The sequence below is a fragment of the Carcharodon carcharias genome, chromosome 30 (assembly GCF_017639515.1).
Source record: "Carcharodon carcharias isolate sCarCar2 chromosome 30, sCarCar2.pri, whole genome shotgun sequence".
In the NCBI taxonomy this organism is placed as follows: domain Eukaryota; kingdom Metazoa; phylum Chordata; class Chondrichthyes; order Lamniformes; family Lamnidae; genus Carcharodon; species Carcharodon carcharias.
In genome coordinates, this window is record NC_054496.1 from 5920684 (window position 1) to 5939867 (window position 19184).

Here is a 19184-nt window from a genome sequence, read left to right on the forward strand (position 1 = left end):
GTTCAAAATTATGAAAGATTTTGACCGACTAAATAGGGAGAAACTATTTCCAGTGGCAGGTATCCAGATGTTTAATGTGATTGGCAAAAGAACCAGAGTGGAGGTGAGATTTTTTGCACATCAAGTTATGATCTGTAACATAATCTCTGAAAGACTGTTAGATTCAACAGTAACTTTCAAAGGAAAATTGGATATTTGGAAATGAAACATCTGGAAAGTGTAAGGGGTATGGGATCGCTCTTTCAAGGAGTCAGCACAGACATAATGGGCAGAATGGCCGCTTCTGTGCCATATGAGTCTATGAACAAATCGTCTGGCGGGGTTTGAACTCAACCAGACATCTAAATAAACTTTATGCAGAGCTCAGGTAGAAAACACCTTTAACTGCCTGGTGAGGTTTACCAAGATGTAAAGATCAAAAACAGAAATTTTGAGGTAAAAGCATAAATATTGTTTTAAAACACAAATGTTGATACTGTGGGGACCACATAAAACCATTAGTCACCTACAGCCCATTTTATTAAGTTAAACACAAACAAAACGTCCCAGATATCACAATGTTACATGTTCTATTATACATTTAAGACCAAATTAAGCTTAACAAATGTCTCTTTAAACTGCGCAAAAAAGTCGAGGGCTTTTTATTTCCTCCAGTAACAAGAAAAACGTATTTAGGTTATAAATTTGAGAACTAACACAATTCTTTAAAAATGACATTACCAGGCAGAGCAGGGAGATTTACAGTGGGGCTGACAGTCTCAGCTTGGAGTGGAGAATCATCCAGCCCTCATCGTTCGAGATTGCCTAGATGAGTGCTGGGATCTGTCCATTTCTAGTCATCTGCTTGTGGAGCGTGTTAGTGTGGTGATTGATTATCCTGGAGATGGAGGAATGGGGTACTTGGGTCGCCGAAATCTCCTGAGGATGGCTCTGGACTGGGTAGTCCCCAAGACAGACGGTGGAGGGGGCGGGGGAAAGGGGTGGGAAAAGCCGGGTTCCGGAGAGGTTGTAAGTCGATCCCTTAATCTTTTTTTAACGTTTATTTCGTATCAATTTCACAGTACAGTGACTCTGTCTCTCCCTATCCGCTTATAGGGGATTGCATGGATTCCAGGTGAGTGGTTTTGCTTTTTGCATTTTAACACCTGGCTATTTTGAAAATAATATGTAAATATAAAATGTATTTATATTTTGTTTAATACCATTATCTAAACGCTTCAGGGATTAAAATAATCTTTAAATCCTTCCGAATTTAACCGTTTTTTTAAAAAAAATGTGCCACGCATAATATCATTTTAGATTCAAAACTCGTATCAAGAGCGAGCCAGCTTCACAAACATTGAAGGGCCACACTGGGAGTCCTGAGGCATTTAGCCCACAATTTGTGGTGATTTCGCTTTGCTGTATGACCAGGCTGTGGTACCTCATTACGTGTTTTCCACTCGGGATTGTTTTTTTTTAGGAACTTTTAGCCAGGAGTGCTTCCGATTCCACAGTGTCTGTGAAGAGGTTAGAGACCCGGCGTGTTTTTAAGTATTTTCCTTTAATACTTCCGGTGATTAAAAATAGAAAGTTAGCTGATCCATGTATTGTTCACTGGTAGGTTTAAATCGGAAGCAAGGTTAATGCAGCTGTTAAAATAAAGCTGCAATTTACCCGACGTGCCATTTAAAGTCACTGGGTGAGGAACTTTTCTGTCGGTAAGTGATTTCGATGGGTATTTCCAGAGGCTGATTGCTGGGGGAAGTTTCTGTGGATAGACAGATGTTGGTAAATCTCCGGGTTTGGGGGTCAGTTTTTCCAAGATTAGAAAGCCTATCAAAAAATAACTGATGTTATTTTCCTGTTTTATTTATATTTGAATTTTTGAGTTAGTAAGATTCTCCTCCCCGATTCACAAGAGTTTATGATACGTGTAATTGTTGTATTTGCGTATCAAAATTGAACGCCTTACAACATGCTTAGTTTAAAATATTTACATTGGCAGAATATGGCGTGGATTCATATGTCATTGAATTTTTTTGCCGCTGACGCCATTGATTTTGCAGTCGTTTTGCAGTCGCTCTGAGATTTTTTGAATGTATATGAGAGGCTGTTGCGTACCACGTTGAGAATACTGGCAAACTCGATGCACATTACTCAGTACAGACACTGAGCTGTAGCTTCAGTGTTCATGAATGTAGGTGCTGCACATCTGGTAATAGACGTGCTCCACGTTGAATTGAGGATGAGGTTGAAAGACTCTTGGGTATTAGACTTGGAACAGCAATTAACATCATAAAACATAGCATTATGTTGCCAATTCAATACAGCAGAAATGGCAGAATGACCTGCTCAAACTACTGTTCTAGCTGGACACCAAACAAAAAACCTGCACCTTTCACGGCCTCAAGTGGCTTTACAACAAATGAAATAGTCGCTGTTGTAATATAGAAACCTCAATGCACCTTGACTGTGGCATAGTGTTCTGGTCACTGAGGTACAAAGAAGACATTTAGGCAAAATTTGGCTCCTAAGCACCCAGTTTTTCAGTGATGCAACTATCATTTTAGCTCCAAAGTGATTTTTGCAGCACGTGTGTGCCCTTCTGAGATGCCATCTTGGGTAGGTTACTAGGCCATGCATTGGGAGCTTGCACCAGAAGAATGCAGATCGTGGCATCAACCAGTGTTGATTTGATACCTAACACAGTCATTTTGGAATATAATGTTCCAGCTAATGCCCTCTCTTAAACACACACAGTTGAACATGCATTCAGCAGCAGCAGGAAGGACCCCACATCAGTACTATTGAAGGGATCATCAAATACTTTTGAAATTTAGTTGCTGATTAATTTCTGCTGCCTCTTGTCAAGTTGACCTAGCCTACATTAGAAGCAAAAGATGGGGGTTAGTTGTGCATTATGATTCCTATGCCTGTTTTCAGGGGCTATCAAATTTTGCTCCTTCAAGCCCTTAAGGAGGTGCAGAGAAGATCATGAAGTTCATCTCCAGCATCAGTAATAGCAACTAATAAGGAAACGTTAGAAACTTGCACTCTTCCGTCTGAAAAGCAAGTGAAGGAATGGTGGGGAGGGGGTAAATCGGATACTATGATGGGGATTATAGATTGTTATGGAAGGATGAGTTAATATAGGCTGAATGGCTTTCATCTCTTGTATTTATTTTATAAGCATAGAATGGGTACTGTACAGACAGAGGCCATATGGCCTATCATCTCCATGCCGGCTCTCTGCAACTCCGCTCATCCTGCCCTTTCTTGTAGCTTTGCAATTTTTTTCTCTTCAGATAATTATCCAATTCCCTTTTGAAAGCCATGATTGAATCTGCCTTCACCACACTCAGACTGCATTTTTAACCAAACTAAACCCTCATGTCACCTTTTGTTCTTTTACTTCACCTTAATTTGGTGTCTTCTGGTTTTTAATCCTTCTGCCATTGGGAACAGCTTCTCCTTAACTATTGTGAGGTGTTAAGAGTGAGCATACCAATGCTGCCTCAGGACTCCTCATCCAGAAGAGACAAGAACTTCAACTATACTATTATAAATAAGCTGCTTATCATGGTCAATGGATAGTAGAGCATACACAATATCCCTGAAAATCATCACTATTCTCATTGTGCTAGTTAAACTGGGTAACCCATAACTCCTGCATTTTGTGCCAATCCACTCTAGTCAAGCTATTTGAAATTCCAAATTTTGAAGTAACTTCGGATGGATTATCAATTATGAAAATATGTCCTGAACCTTGATGGCATGTCTCATTATTCCAAGATCATGCATATCACTGATATAATTAAGAAACAATCAAAGAATTGAAAGCGCTGGTACACTCAATTTTTAATTTTGTTGCCAGGACAGATTGGAAGGTGCCCTGAAAAACCCCATCTAAATTGCAGAAACTATTCATTGTGGTGTTCAAAGATGGCAAACAATCAGTTCTCCTCTCAACCTCTTTTCAAAGGAAATCAACCATGTCTCCTCTAATCTATCCATGTAACTGGAGTACCTTATCATGGAACCATTCTTGTAAATCTTTTCTGTGCCCTCTCTAATGCCTACACATCCTTTCTAAAGTGTAGTGCCCAAAATTGGACATAATACTCCAGTTAAGGCCATAAAGGTTCACTATAACTTCTTTGTTTTTGTACTCTGTGCCTGTATTTGTAAAGCCCAGTATCCCATATGCCTTATTAACCACTTTCTCAACCGGCCCTACCACATTCAATGAATTGTGTACATGGACCCCTAGATCCCTCTGCTCCTGTACTTCTTTTAAAATTATATTCTTCATTTTACATTGCCTGTCCTTTTTCTTCCTAAAAATGCATCACTTCCTACTTCTCTGAATTAATTTCATCTGCAATGAGCACACCCATTCCAGCCTATATCTTGAAAGTTCATAATAGTTCCAAGTTTTGTGTTATCTGCAAATTTTAACATTTAGCCCTGCACACTCAAGTCTAGGTCATTATTATACATCAAGTAGAGCAGTGATCCTAGTACTGACCTCTGGAGAATCCCATTGTATACCTCCGCCCAGTTCAAAAAATAACCATTCACCACTACTCCCTGTCCTGTCACTCAGCCAATTTCATATCCATCCTGCCATTGTCCCTTTTGTTGCATGATCTTTAACTTTGCTGACAAGCCTGTTATGTGGCACTTTATCAAACATCTGAAAGTCCATGTACACTACATCAACTACATTAACTTCATCAGCCCTCTCTATTTCCTTATCAAAAAACTGAATCTAGTTAGTTACACATGATTTTGGCCTGGATTATCATTTCTAAATGCTTCCCCACCACTGAGGTTAAACTTACTGGCCTATAGCTGCTGGGTTTATCCTTGTACACTTTTGTTTGAACAAAGGTTAACATTTGCAGTTCTCTGGTCCTCTGGCACCACCCCTGCATCAAAGGAGGATTGGAAGATTATGGCCAGTACCTCTGCAATTTTCACACTTACTTCCCTCACTTTCCTTGGATGCATCTCATCCAATCCCGGTGATTTATCAATTTTAATTACAGCCAGCCTTTTTGATACCACCTCTTTTTCAATTTTTAGCCCCTTTGTGTCTCACTACCTCCTCTTTCCTTATGATTTCGGTAGCATCTTCTTGCTTGATAAAGATAGATGCAAAACATTCATGTAATATCTCAGTCATTTCCTTTGCCTCCACGCATTTATCCTCTTTTTGGTCGGTAACTGATCCCTCCTCTCCTTTTACTACCATTTTACTATTTGCATGCCTACAGAAGAATCTTGGATTCCCTTGTAGAGATTTGCAGTGTCTTAAAACTTCATTCTATACTTTGTGAAATGAAGATCCCTTGAAACCTCTGTACAGACTTGTTCAAATTTTCTCTTTTTCTCTCCCAAAGGTACTCTTATTGGAATACTGTGTGGTCAAGAGTGAAGAGGCAGTGTTTGGCTGTGGAAACCCTTTGCTGCTGAAACTCTCATCCATACCTTTGTTACCTAGAGACTTGACTATTCTAGTGCTCTCCTGGCCTACTTTTCATCATCCATGAACTCATCCAAATTCTGCTGTCTTTGTTAACTCTCACGAGTTGCTCTGCCCATTATCCCTGTTCTTGCTGAACCCTGGTCCAGCAATGCATTGACCTTAAAATACTCAGCCTTCTTTTCAAATCCCTCCATGATCTTGCTCCTGATCTATTCTGTAACCTCATTCAGCCCTACAACTCTTTGAGATCTCTGCTGTCCTTCAATTCTGGCCTCTTGCACATTTCTGATTTTAATTAATCCAGCCACTGGCAGCTGTGCCTCCGGTTTCTGTCCTGGTATCTCTTTGTGTGCTCTATTAAATTTTTTTTTGACAATCCTCTTGTGATGTACCTTGGTACATTTTACTGTGTTAAAAGTGGTATATAAATGATAGTTGTTGTTGGAGGGTAACAGTTTCCAGCAGGGAATCCTGGCTGATCTCTATGCCCACGACACTATAGCTAAGTATAGTGGCATTTCTCTCCCATCCAGGCATGGATGCAACGCTGAAAGTCATGTAATCCTGAGAGTCATGTTGGGTGAACCTTTGCCAACTGAGCCAACAGGGGAGTTCCGTAAAGCCTTTTAAATTGATTCTTAAGACTGTATAAGGATATTAACTGTTCAGTTAATTTATTTTATTGCTGATCCCTGTGAATAAATACTCCAGGCTTTTTGTTCATTGTTACTGAGTAAATTACTTAGTCGTCATTTTTGTTAAAGTCACAAGTTCCTGGAAGGCAAGGGTGAGAAAAGACTGTTCTCTGCAACTAGATCCAAAATTACTGATGGCACTGTAACACTGAGAATATGATGGGATATAAAGATCTTTCCACTTCATTAATTTGTTCTCAAGAATGTCCTATTTTGTCTGATTGACACTGACATCTGGTCCCACTCCTGTATGATTTGAAAACACAAACCTGCTCTCCACCGCATATGTGATACATTGTAATCATCCCACATGATGACCCAAGTGGTCTTCAGGACAGGGATAGAGCTGAGATCATAGCAACATGACAGAAACATGTAAGTGCAAAGAATTGACCCAGCATATTTTAATAGTCCAGAAGAGGTAAGGTAATTAGCCATAGTCCATGAGGGGTCATGGGCATCTTTCTCTGTTAGAGGTTATATACAAGTGGTTATATAGCTTGAGAGGCACTACTTCATATCAAGCATGGAGGAAGGCTGGAGGCAGCCCTCCATGAACTACTGCAGCTGGCACAGGGATTCAACCTGCGCTGTAGGTGTCATTCTGCATCACATTCAGTCATCTAGCCAACTAAGCTAACTGCCACCCACCCACCCATTGCAGATGTGGAAGTGGAAAATCTGACTGACTGCAAAATCCATGAAAAAGATGCCATCTGTTCTTCAGTAGTTGGGTCATTTTATATTCAGGAACATTATTAATGGGCAGAACTGTGGGTCTACTGTTAGTGACATTCTATCTAAGTAAGTATCTTGAGCTGCATTGTGCATTGGTTGCCAACTTGCTCTATCACAGGTAGTAAAACAAACATAGTCCACCTCATTCACCAGTTAGTTTACAATATCTGAAGGGCCTACTTTTGGCTAGATCTGTGCTTCTCTTGTGCACGTCCTACTTTCCTCACCACCTCCATTATAAAAGGCTTAGATAAAGATCCACATCATTGCCAACTCTCCTGATTCACTTGTGCATCTTGCTGCTTGTGCAAGTTATTTTGCCTGTACATGATTCAATAGAACTTCAAATACATAAAAAGCTATGTTTCAACTTTGTGTAAATCATGTCAAAACAAACTAAAGGAAATTGCAGGACTAACAACCCAGAGTGGCATTTTGATTTATTTTGGACTGTTGGTAATGTTGCACTTGCTTTTTTAGTTATTTTTTAACAGGAAATATTAGAACTAAAAAATAAACATTAATACATAGGGAAAATAATATGTTCTGTCTTTAACTTATTGTGTGAAAATCATCAGGATTCATGGATTGGGATGAGTTTGGACTCTATAACAAAAATCATAATTCTGCTCATAAATGCACTATGACTTCTCTACGCACAAAGCTTACAAGAAATCATTTTGTGGCATGGTACTGAGCTATTTGGCAGAAAGGTGCCAGGTTGGGTGTGTGATCTGTTCTGGGCTAGTAGATCTCTATTGGGTGTTGGATGGGATGTGACAATTTTCTTCATAGCCTCAAGGTCAGGGAGAGGAAAATCAGATTGAGCTGCTATTTCTGATTATCATCAGTTACTTTTGATGAAAGATGTTGATGTGTAAATGTTGGGCAAGAACCTGCTTGGGCGGAGTTGCAATGACTCCCACATCATTGCTTTCTTCTGGTATTGCAATCAAAAATGTCTTGCCCAACAGCCCTGTATGTGCATTTCCAGAATAGGTTTAATTAATAGAATCATACAATAGTACAGCACAGAAAGAGGCCATTTGGCTCATCAAGTCTGTGCCAGCTTTCCAGTTAGTCCCATGCCCAACTCTTCCTCCATATCCCTGCAATTTTTATCCAATTCCATTTAGGCAGCTATTTAATCTGTGTCTGCCACTTTGTAGCCTATGGTTCTATTGCCGATCTATAAAATCTGTGACCTCTGGTTATCGACAATCAGCCATTGAAAACCATTTCTCTTAATTTATGCTATCCAAACCTTTCATAATTTTCAACATTATTTATATCAAATCTCCTTTTAGCCTTCTCTGCTATAAGGAGAACAATCCCAACTTCCTTAATAACTTGTACCAGGCAGTGTCTTAAAGTTTCCACGTGGCACAGGAATTGAAGGCTACTGGTTGCAGCTGTCCCTCCATTCTTGAGTAATCCAGAACAGGAACCTGGCTGGTGTCCCCACATCCAGAGATATTGAAGTCACTTACGGTTTTCCTTTGTGTTAATTCAGCACAGATTGAGGATGAAGCCTGGGAATTTCATGGTCTTTGTGACACATTTCCACATTGAGGAGTGTTTTACCCACTCAGGAGGGACTCTAAAATATAGATTTCTGAGCTGTGCTAGTTCTGATGGCATCATGTGACATTTTGAATTAGATACCTGGCAGTACTGTATTATGCCCACTAGATAGAATTACATGATTATAAAACACAAGGAAAATGTGAATCTGAAACAGCAGATACTACAGTACTAAAAGTGCTGTAATCCCACTGCTGAACTATATTGCTAGTAAACACACCAATTGATACGGAAATGAAACATCAAGTTAGATTAGCGGCAGAGGAAATAAATCTTACTACAAATCTAAAGGAAAGTATTTTGCCTGAGGGCTTTGGAAATGTTGGTTCTGATTTGTTTCCTATCTGAGGAGCAGACAGTTATATAACCCAAGAGGTCTGGATACCCTGCAAAAAAGTTACCCATGTTTGTGTAATCTTAGAACTGGATATTCATTGTTCTATCTGAACTCCTCACAGATTTGTAGAAACATTCTTGTCAGGCAAGTGGCTTCCTTTACTGTATCAGGCCTGTCTCAATGCTAGCTCTTTAATTAAAGCTGTCTGCTTCAATCCTTGTATCCCTTTCTAAGTAGTTATTCAGTTCTTTTTTGAATGATGTTACAGTCTCTGTTTTGATAGCTATTGTTACCTCTCATTCCAAGTCATGTCAGTGAATCTTTTCTACAGCTTTAATTTCCTTCCTATGACTTAACCAATGTCTGTACAGATAACACCACCTCTTTGCTGTTGCTGTAATCTCTCTTCTTATCCAGGTACATAAATACCTGGAAAACCTATTTCCCCCCCCCCCCCCCAAAGTGTTTTCCTTTCATCTGCTATCTTGCAACAGGAACCAGATGCGGTACTGAATCCTTTCACTTTGAACAAGTGCTATATTGATTCAGAAAACAGACCTAAACACATTCTGGAAATCCCTTCCCAATTTGACCACAAACTTTTGTCTTATTCCAGTCTACCAGGAGAGATTTCAAGTTTCCCATTATTACAACTCTATTAACACTTTAACCCTCTCCAAACTGCGCACAAATCTCAATTTCTACTCTCTGGTCGATTATATTCTCAAAACGAGATTATACAATGATCCCTTGTATAAAAACAGAAAATGCTGGAAAAGCTCTGCAGGTCTGAGCAGCATCAGTGGAGAGAGAAACTGAGTTAACGTTTCCAGTGCCATATGACATTTCCTCGGGCTCCAAACGCTGACTCTGTTTCTTCTCTCCTCAGATGCTGCCTGACCTGCTGAGTTTTTCCAGCATTTTGTTTTAATGTCAGATCTCCAGCGTCCACAGCATTTTTGCTTTTATTTTTGATAACAGATCCCTTGTTTGTTAGCAGATATAGACATTAGACGCTGCTATCAACTAAACTTTCTTTGTACACTATCCTTAATAAATAAGGTCATTCCCCCCCCCCCCACCGTCCGTATCTTTCTTAGCTCTTACCAGCCGCATGGATCCTTCTGCCTTACCCCGGGGTTTGCACTGTCACCCCCTCCCCCACCAACTCTTAGACCGCCCCCCCCCCTCCACCCGGCCCCAACTCTTTCTCCCCGCGCACGCGCTGAGCCCCCCACCTCCCCCTCCCCCCTCCCCCATTCCCAACTGTCAGCCCGCGCGCCGGCCGTGAGCGCCAACCGTCAGTTTGTGCTCCTTTTCCGTCCGCCTCAGAGCCAACTGCCCACGGAGCAGGCAGGTGACCTGTGTTGCCGTCCACACGTTCGTTCTTTCTTCTCTTTCACGCAGTCTCCCCGTTTGTGCCTTTCGACAATCGCCAAAATTCCCACGCCGCCGGTTGTGATTGGTGATTGGTGTCTATAATTGAAGCAGAGCGACTTTGATTTTTTTTTTTTTTAACCCGTTTTTCTAAATTTTATCCTGCAGCAGCAACAAATGTGAATGTGTTAAGCCAGGAGTGTCCAACCCGCAACCTCCAAACGAATCCCAATCCTTCAAGCCTAGGCAACTCTAATCTTATTTGCCGTTACCTTTCACAGAAGCACCGACTCTTTACAGCGCAGAAGGAGGCCATCCGGCCCATCGAGTCTGCACTGCCTCTCTGAAAGAGCATTCTGCCTAATGCCACTCCCCTGCCTTAACCTCATCACCTTGTGCGTTCTCTTTTCAGGTCGCAATCCAATTCCCTTTTGAATATCTTTGCCTCCACCCACATTTCAGGAAGTTTGTCCCAGACTCCAACCACCCTCTGGGTAAAAAAAAAACATACATCACTTCTACTCCTTTTGCCCCAAAATTTGAATCTGTGCCCTCTAGTTCTTGATGTTCTCTTGAGTGGAAGTGGTTTCTCACTATTTACCCTGTCCATACCCCTCAGGAGACCCTCAGGATCTTGATACCTCTTTCAAGTCTCCTCTTGGTCTTCTTTTCTCCAAGGAAAACAGACCCAAACTCTCCAATCTATCCTCATAGCTACAGTTGTTGATCCCTGGAATCATTCATGTGAATCTCCTCTGTACTCTTTCCAATGCCTTCACATCCTTCCTCTAGCATGGTGCCCAGAGCTGGATGCAGTACTCCAGACGAGGCATAATTAGTGTCTTTTTGGATATGGAGATTTGAAATGGGCTGTTCTTACCAGTGTTGCTTCATTGGTGGTTAAATGCTAAATCAGAACACCAATGGCCATTGATATCAGCAATTTGGGATGCATGCAAAAAAGTTGGATGTATAAATTTATACTTCGTGACTTGCAAGGCTCATTGCAGCGCCTAAGCAAGGACAAAAGCCTGGACAGCTGTGTATTAATATGAAATTTGTAGGTGCACATTTGTGCCCTAGTAGTAACACTGAACATTACTAGATAAGATAACTTGTCTACATACCCCAACAGTGTGCCTCAACATGAGAAAAAAAACACCTAATCGCTGCATCAGTGTAGTTTTTTTCACATCCCACACACGATTTGGCTTGTGGCTGCGCAAAAGTGCCAATTTAGTGGCAGTTTTATATTGTTGGTGTATTCCAACCAGAAGTTGGGTTGAGGGTAGAGATAGGGCTAAACTCATTCTGTGTTGAATCCTTACAGGCAACAGATAGTGTAGACTTTCAGTTAATCAAGTTGGACTGAAGTCAAATTCCCTGAAGTGAAAGACTAATGTATAACCTATTGCACCATTAAGTTTATTTTATTTGAACTCGTGGTGTGAAAGATGGGTGAATTGCTCAGCAGTGTGTTACATTGCCTGGGCGTGTGACAGGGCATGCACTTTTTATTTTGGATACATTGTGATTTGCAGAAGTTAAGTGTCCTATTTATTCTTGGTGTCTTGTATTGCAGTTGTTCGTATACCTGGCTCTGGGCAGACAGATTGATGAATACAAACACAAATTCATGGACAGACCCTCGCGAGCATCCTCAAACATCTGTCCTGGACTTCAGCCCATCATCCCCTCCAAGCTATTATGAAGCGGTCTGTGATGTGAAAGAAGTGGGCACAGATTCTGCCATCCATTGTAGTCCTAGTGCTTCATATGAAGCTCAGTATTACCAGATGACGGAGAGTGGGCTGGCTGCTCCCTACAGAAGGCGGGGAGGCCTCGTAGATCACAGGGATGTTATCAAAGCACATGAAGCTCATAAAATGCACAGTACTCCTCAGGCAAAGAGAAAGGAATGGGAGTAAGTAATGGATTCTACTTTATATATTTAAATATTGGCAGAAAGTCCTAGCCCTAATTCTTATTTCTCCCCCAATCTTCTCCCACAAGCACTGGCTGTTACCTAGTACTTCACCCAAGTGGCCACTTATATCAGCTAGGTAATGAATATTTTTGAGGGTATTTAAATGCTGTGGGCACTGCAGTGGGACTTATCCTGCCTCTACCCATTGTTCATACCCATGTGCACTTTCCAGAGGGGTCTTTGGGTTATGATCATGAATAGGAACATGTTGACGTTTCTTCTCCATAGCCCAGGGTACTCCATTATCTTAAGTAAATTCCTTTTCAAAAGATGTTGAGGCATTGCCTACAATCTTGCAGCTTGGTTAAGTTGCAACATATGTCTCAACTAAGTGTTTTCAATATGGACAATAATGATGGGGCCAAATGCCTGTGCTTGTCACAAGTCAAAAGTTGAGAAAAGTGATAGTGAAGCAGGAAGTAGTAATTGGATAACGCTAGGCGTGGGCTTTAAAAGCCTGAAGATTGAAGGAGAAAAAGTGAGTGAATTATGGACTTGAGCAGTTTTGAGCTCCTGTCAAAAGAGTAGGATACTACAATCAGCCTTGAAAAGCTATTTTTCTATTTGTGGAGCGTTAATTTCTCCATATTGATAAATTATGCCTTTTTAATTTTTTTCTTTCTTAAATGTTTCTTTAAATTTATTTTAGCTTCTATCATAATCCAATCATAAACATTTATTTTGCAATCTGGAAATTTAGATTAAAAAAATGAAGGATTTTAAGTGCTTTCACCTTCCCAGTTTGTTGTGTGAGAATACTTCAATGTGATTGGCTGCCTACCTGCTTGTTGCTGTGCACAGAGATATCCCCTTGATTTAAGCAGCACCGGATTTAAACAGCTGTCGGGAAAGGGGAAAACCATGCTACAAAGATGAGATCTTTCCATCTTTCTTCGGGGTCCAAGTCATTTTAAGAGGGTATGTCAATGTAGACAGCCATTGCACTTTGTTTTCTGTATAACAAGTTATGAAATTATTATATTTTAAAATAATTTTACAAAATCATGCACTTGCTAAATTTCCTGATTTGTCAGTGCAAGAAAAACCTATGAAAATTATGGTCAAGTTGCTATTAAATTGTCAGCTGAGTTCAGCATGTACCGCTTGCATCAGAAGTGCAAGGAGATGGGTTCAAATTCCAATCTAGACATGAGCATATAATCTATACAGATACTTCACAATATTGTCAGAGATGTAATCTTTTGGATAAGATATTAAACAGAAAATCTATATGCCTGTTCAGGTAAATATAAAAGGTCTCAAAGTACCACTCGAAGAAGAGTGGAGAGCTCTCCTGGTGCCCTGGCCAACATTCCTTCTTCAACTAACACCACTGCAACAGAATAACTATTTATATGTCTCATTAACGTTTGTGGGATTTTGCTGTACATAAATTGGTTTATGCATTTGCCAGATACAAGTGACTACACTTTCCGGACAACTCGGAGATTTATCTTTACATGAAATGCAAATATATGTATCCACGTGTTAGTTTTTAATATTATTTGTTTCTTAATCTATTTATGATGATCATAATAACTCAGTTATCATACCCTAAAGGAACATAGGAAAATAGGAACAAGAGAAGTTCATTCAGCTTGTTGAGCCTGCTCTGCCATTCAGTACGATCATGGCTGATCGAACACATCAATGCCTTTTACCCGCAATATCCCCATAACCATTTACGTTATTGTCAATCAGAATACCATCAATCTCTACCTTAAACATAATCAATGACTGAGTTTCCATGGCCCTTAGAGTTATGAATCTTTGGAATCCTCTATCCTAGAGTAAAGAAATTTCCTCTCATCTCAGTCCTAAGTGCCTCCCCTTATTTTGAAATTGTGTCCCCTGTTTTTAGACTCCACAACTAGGGCAAACATTTTACCTGCATCTACCCTGTCTATTTCTTTAACTATTTTGTAGGTTTCAATGAGATCACCTCTCTTTCTTTGAAACTCTAGAGAATACAGGCCCAGTTTCCCTAATCTCTCTTAATAAGACAGTCCTGCCATCTCTGGAACAAACCTGGTGAACCTCCACTGTACTCCCTCTAGGGCAATAATATCCTTTCTGAGGTAAGGGGACCAAAACTGCACATAGTTCTCTAGGTACAGTCTAATCAAGCTGCTATACAATTGAAGCAAGACTTCACTACTCCTGTACTCAAATCCTCTTGCGATAAAGGCTAACATTCCATTAGCCTTCCTAATTGCCTGCTGCATCTGCATGTTAGCTTTCAGTGACTTATGGACAAGGACACCCAGGTCCCTTTTTACATCTATATTTTCTAATCACTTCCCTAGGAAATACTCTGCACATCTGTCCTTTCTCCAAAGTGGATAACCTCACATTTTTCCACATTATATTCCACCTGCCATGTCCTTGCCCACTCACTAAGTCCATCCAAATCCCCCTGTAGCTGTCTTACACCTTCCTGACAACACACATTCCCGCCTAGCTTTGTATCATCCGTGAACCTGGAAATATTACTTTTGGTCCCCACATCCAAATCGTTGATATGTATTGTGAACAGCTGGGGCTCAAGTACTGATCCTTGTGGTACCCCACCAGTCACAGCCTGCCAATGTGAGAATGATCTGTTTATTCCTACTTTCTGTTTTCTGTTTGTTAGCCAATCCTTAATCCATGACAATATATTGCATCCTATCCCATGTGCTTTTATTTTGCTAATCAACCTCCTGTGGGGGACTTTATCAAAAGCTTGGATGGTAGCCAGTACATGGTCTGAAATGCTGGCACAAAGGGTGTTTCCATATATTGTGTTAAATATAGGAAGGGAAAGGACTAGAAGTTGGTTTGAGAATACCCCAACTCGTTTCTCCTCAGATCTTTTGCAACCAGTAGGAAATTTTCATTTAATTGGTCCAGATTAGCTTCGCACCTTGCTGAAAGGGCAATCTAACTCATTGCACTCACTGGCCCCCAATTTCAATTTATTTTTGCCATACTTTTTCTCTCTTTTCTTGAAAATGATGATTGTTGCTCAGGTATGGATCCTGTGTTGTCTCTTTTTTAAAATCTTTCCCTGGCAGTTCATCATCATTGTCAGCCCCTCTAATCGAGGATGACGTCTGCCAGGTTTCATGATGTCTGCATCGTCGGGTGACTCAGCAGGCCAATCCTGGAGGCACAGGCCTTTGGGAGAAGAACCCTGAGGAAGATTTCTTGAGCCAGGGTTCTGCTCGCTCTCCTCCTGCTTTCATTGCTTCTCTGCAGCAGAGTTTATGCAGTCGATTTCTGACTGTGTTGCGGCTCGTTGAATGAGGCATTGCCATATGACTCAGTTTGCGGCAAGTTCCTCCCATGCACCAGTGTCAATTTGTCTCCTTTTCAATGAGGCCTTCAAAGTGTAAACAACAGTGTGAGGTGCACCCTGAACAGGATCTTCACTTGATGGATGGGTAGAAAGGTCACAGATGTCATGGCTGTAAGAATTCTGAAGTCCCAATTAAGTTTTTTGTAGGTGTGGAGATTTCACACACAAATACAATGATGCTGCTGTGAATCTACCTGAATTTCTGCCTGAGATTTTTGTTGAATTAGATTTCAGTCAGCGAATCTCTGTTAGGAAATTGAGACCCTTCTGAATTGCTACACAACATGGTGTTCTTACTGATGCCAATTGATTCTGTTTTGTTTTATGAAAATTATTAGTTGAAGACAATCTTGATATTTAGTCGAGCAGGATATAGAAGGTATGCTAAAATTTATCAATGATATGTTCTTACCCACATTATCTCTAATTTGATTTTGTACACTAAATTATGCAGAGTAAACGACATCTCAATCCCTCTGGTTAAGAAATGTGGGAGGAAAAACCAGTTAGCATGCTCCAGACTCCATTTAACCTCCCAACACCAGAAAGAAGTCTTACAAGCTATAACAGGTCCAGGAAAATTTTAAAATCCAGCAAAGTCACTTCAGAGTTGGATTAAAGTTGACACTCAAATGTGACTTTTGATTTGAAATTGGGACAGTGATGAGATGTGCCTGTTGATGTCTATGCAGCATTAGTCCTGTATGAATCGGGAAGTAAAGGAAATCAGGATGAAAGTAAGCAGCTTGTGCTGATTGATATGAAGGACTGTTGCACCCCCTTGTGTCAGGATTGTGTACTTAGCAAAACCTGGGTTAATTGTCTGATGTTGAGTGTCGAAGGAATGTATTTTGCCATTCACAGTTCTCAGACACCTTTTGTGGGCTTATCAGCAGGGATTTCTAGTTTTTGGGCATCTATCCATAATCCAAGGTGACATTTTATATTTAAGCAGTAATTGCCAGAAAAGGGCAAGGGATATTCTGGATAGGACCCAATGCCTTATTTGGCAGTAGACTATTAAGTTGTTCCATTGTCCTTTGCCTTGATTTCATACTTGTTTGGCGTGACCTCTGGTGTTGATCCTACAAATTAAACTGCAAACTTGGCTACCATCTGCTGTTCACTCTTTATTCTCGTGCCCTTGTCTATGTTGCCCACCTGTAAGGGCTACCCTGATTAAATGATGTAACCCCTGAAGCTAAATATGTGACTTGAGGGTGTTCTTTTAGCCTGAGATGTGACATTGGCGATGAGGATAAATACAGAGATATCTAGGATTGTTATTGCATTTGCTGGAACTAATGTTTCTGCAGCCCAGGGAATTGATCCCTTTGATCCAACAGGTGATGTCAGTATCATCATGAAATGGAGATCCTGGCTGGAGGAGTTCAAAGCATATGCTGACAGTCATGGTCTGTTTTTGGATGGGGTGATGGTGGCGCAGAAAGCACAGCGATGGGCCTTATAGTTATTCAGTGCAGGTGCTTCAGTGAGGATCACTTTTCCCAACACTGGAGAAAAAGCAGGATCTGAATGTGCAGTGAAAGCTTTGAAGGATCATTAAGTGGTGATACCAAATGCTGCATTCAAAGGCAAGTGTTCCTGTCAGATGAGACAGAAGGGGAAATAGTAGCCCAATTTGTGACCCATTTGAGGCAGGCATCAGATGGATGCAATTATGTTGTGATGGATCTGAATAATCAGATAATAGTCCAATATTGCAAGTCATATAAGTTGTGGTTTAAGTTGCTGGAAAAAGGTGACTTAATGTTGGATAACATTTTGAAAATAGCAGCTACATTTGAAGAATGGACAACTTCACAACATGAAATTTAGTCCCATCTCTGCCATTGCACAAGAAAAGTCGTTGTCAGTTGAGTGGCACAATGGAGTTCAGGTACGTGTAAACGTAAGCAAAAGTCTGAGAAGGTTTCAGATGTGGCAACTTAGGGCACTATAGTAAAGATGCCTGCAGCCCTGCCAAGGGAAAGATATGCAGAAAATATGGGACAAAAAACATTTTGCCAAGTGTAGAAGCAAAGCTGAATAGAGAGGGAAGCCAGGCAAACCATGCAAAGGAAAGAGAGATGAAAGTAGCACAACTGTGAGATGAGTTGAAGATACAAAGAGTGAGGACATGAATAGCAATCACGGATTACATGTTTTCTGTTAACTGGGGCAACCACGAGAAAATTCCAGTGATTGTTGGTGTTGGAGTGAGCATTAATGTATATTCAAGAAGTGACAGTAATGTAATTGTTCTATTTGGGAGGAACTGAAGACAAAAAGAATCAAGTGCACATCTCAAATGTGTCAAAAAGTTCTATGCTTGCACCTCTAAAACCCCACTTCAAACTATTGGATGCTTTATTGAGAATGTGAGCTGCAGATTGAAATGTAGAGGCAGAATTTGCAGTGGTTGAGGGGGATTGTGTGCATCTTTTGAGCAGAGATACTGGGGGGGGGGGGCTACACATCAGATTGAAAGTTAACTCTGTGAAATCCTATGCCAAGTGAAATTAACCATTGACGAGAACGTGAAGCCTATAGCACAGCTTGTGTGCAGAAACACCTTTGGTCTGGAGAGGAAAAGTTGAGACAAAGGTCAAGGAACTGATTGATGAAGATATCGTAGACAAAAACAGAATTACCTGGAAAAACTCAGCAGGTCTGGCAGCATCGAGGACTCATGAGGACTCGAAACGTCAACTCTTTTCTTCTCCGCCGATGCTGCCAGACCTGCTGAGTTTTTCCAGGTAATTCTGTTTTTGTTTTGGATTTCCAGCATCCGCAGTTTTTTTGTTTTTATTAAGATATCGTAGAACTGGTTGAAGGACTAACACTGTGGCTGAGCCCTGTTGTGGTTGTGCCTAAACCAAATGGTGACATCAGACTCTGATTTGCGACAGGTGAATGAAGTGGTAGTGAGAGAACATCACCCAATGCTCACTTTGGACAAAATCTTTCAAGAGTTGTCAACAAGCAAGTCCAAATTAGAATTAAAGTGGGGATACCACTAGCTGGAGCTTCATCCTGATTCAAGGAAGGTGGCAACTTTTGTTACACATTGTGGACTTTACCGATACAAGAGATTGCTATTTGGCATCAATGCAGCACCAGAGATTTACCAATCCATAAGGTGATGCAAGGGATCCCAGGAACAGCCAATATCTCAGATGACATCATTATTCATGAAGCCAGCCAATAGAGAAGAACATAATGGGAGGTTGAGATTAGTATTGGCTAGATTACAGTCTGCAGGACTTGTAGTAAATGCAGACAAGTGCTTGCTGGGTGTGACAGAGGTAACGTTCATGGGAGATAAACTCACAAGTGGGGGAATCAATCCAGCCAAAGACAAGTTGGAAGCAATAGCAGAGGCATGTGAACCACAATACGCCAGCGAAGTGAGAAGTTTTCTGGGACTTTTGAACTGTTGTGTGTGATATATCCCAAACTTCGGATTTGAAGAACAGAAAGCTGCCTTCAATGCTTTGACAACTTGACAAGCACTCAAACTCTGGGAGGGTATGATCCACATGCACCAACGAAGGTCATAGCAGATGCTAGCCGTGTAGGATTAGGAGCAGTGCTGGTGCAAATGCATGCTGAAGGCCCGAGAGTCATTGCCTAAGTGAGCAGATTTCTGA

The 19184-nt window shown here is 40.8% G+C and overlaps 1 protein-coding gene across 1 annotated transcript in view; it reads left to right on the top strand.

Moving 5' to 3' along the window:
- The first annotated feature begins 1681 nt into the window (after positions 1-1681).
- Positions 1682-19184, top strand: part of LOC121271161 (voltage-dependent P/Q-type calcium channel subunit alpha-1A-like) — a 760453-nt gene continuing 742950 nt past the window's right edge. Inside the window, exons 1-2 of the mRNA XM_041176921.1 lie at positions 1682-1700; positions 11787-12128. Of these exons, the coding sequence (XP_041032855.1) occupies positions 11821-12128 (308 nt within the window). The 5' untranslated portion in view covers positions 1682-1700; positions 11787-11820. The remainder of the gene's footprint in view (positions 1701-11786; positions 12129-19184) is intronic.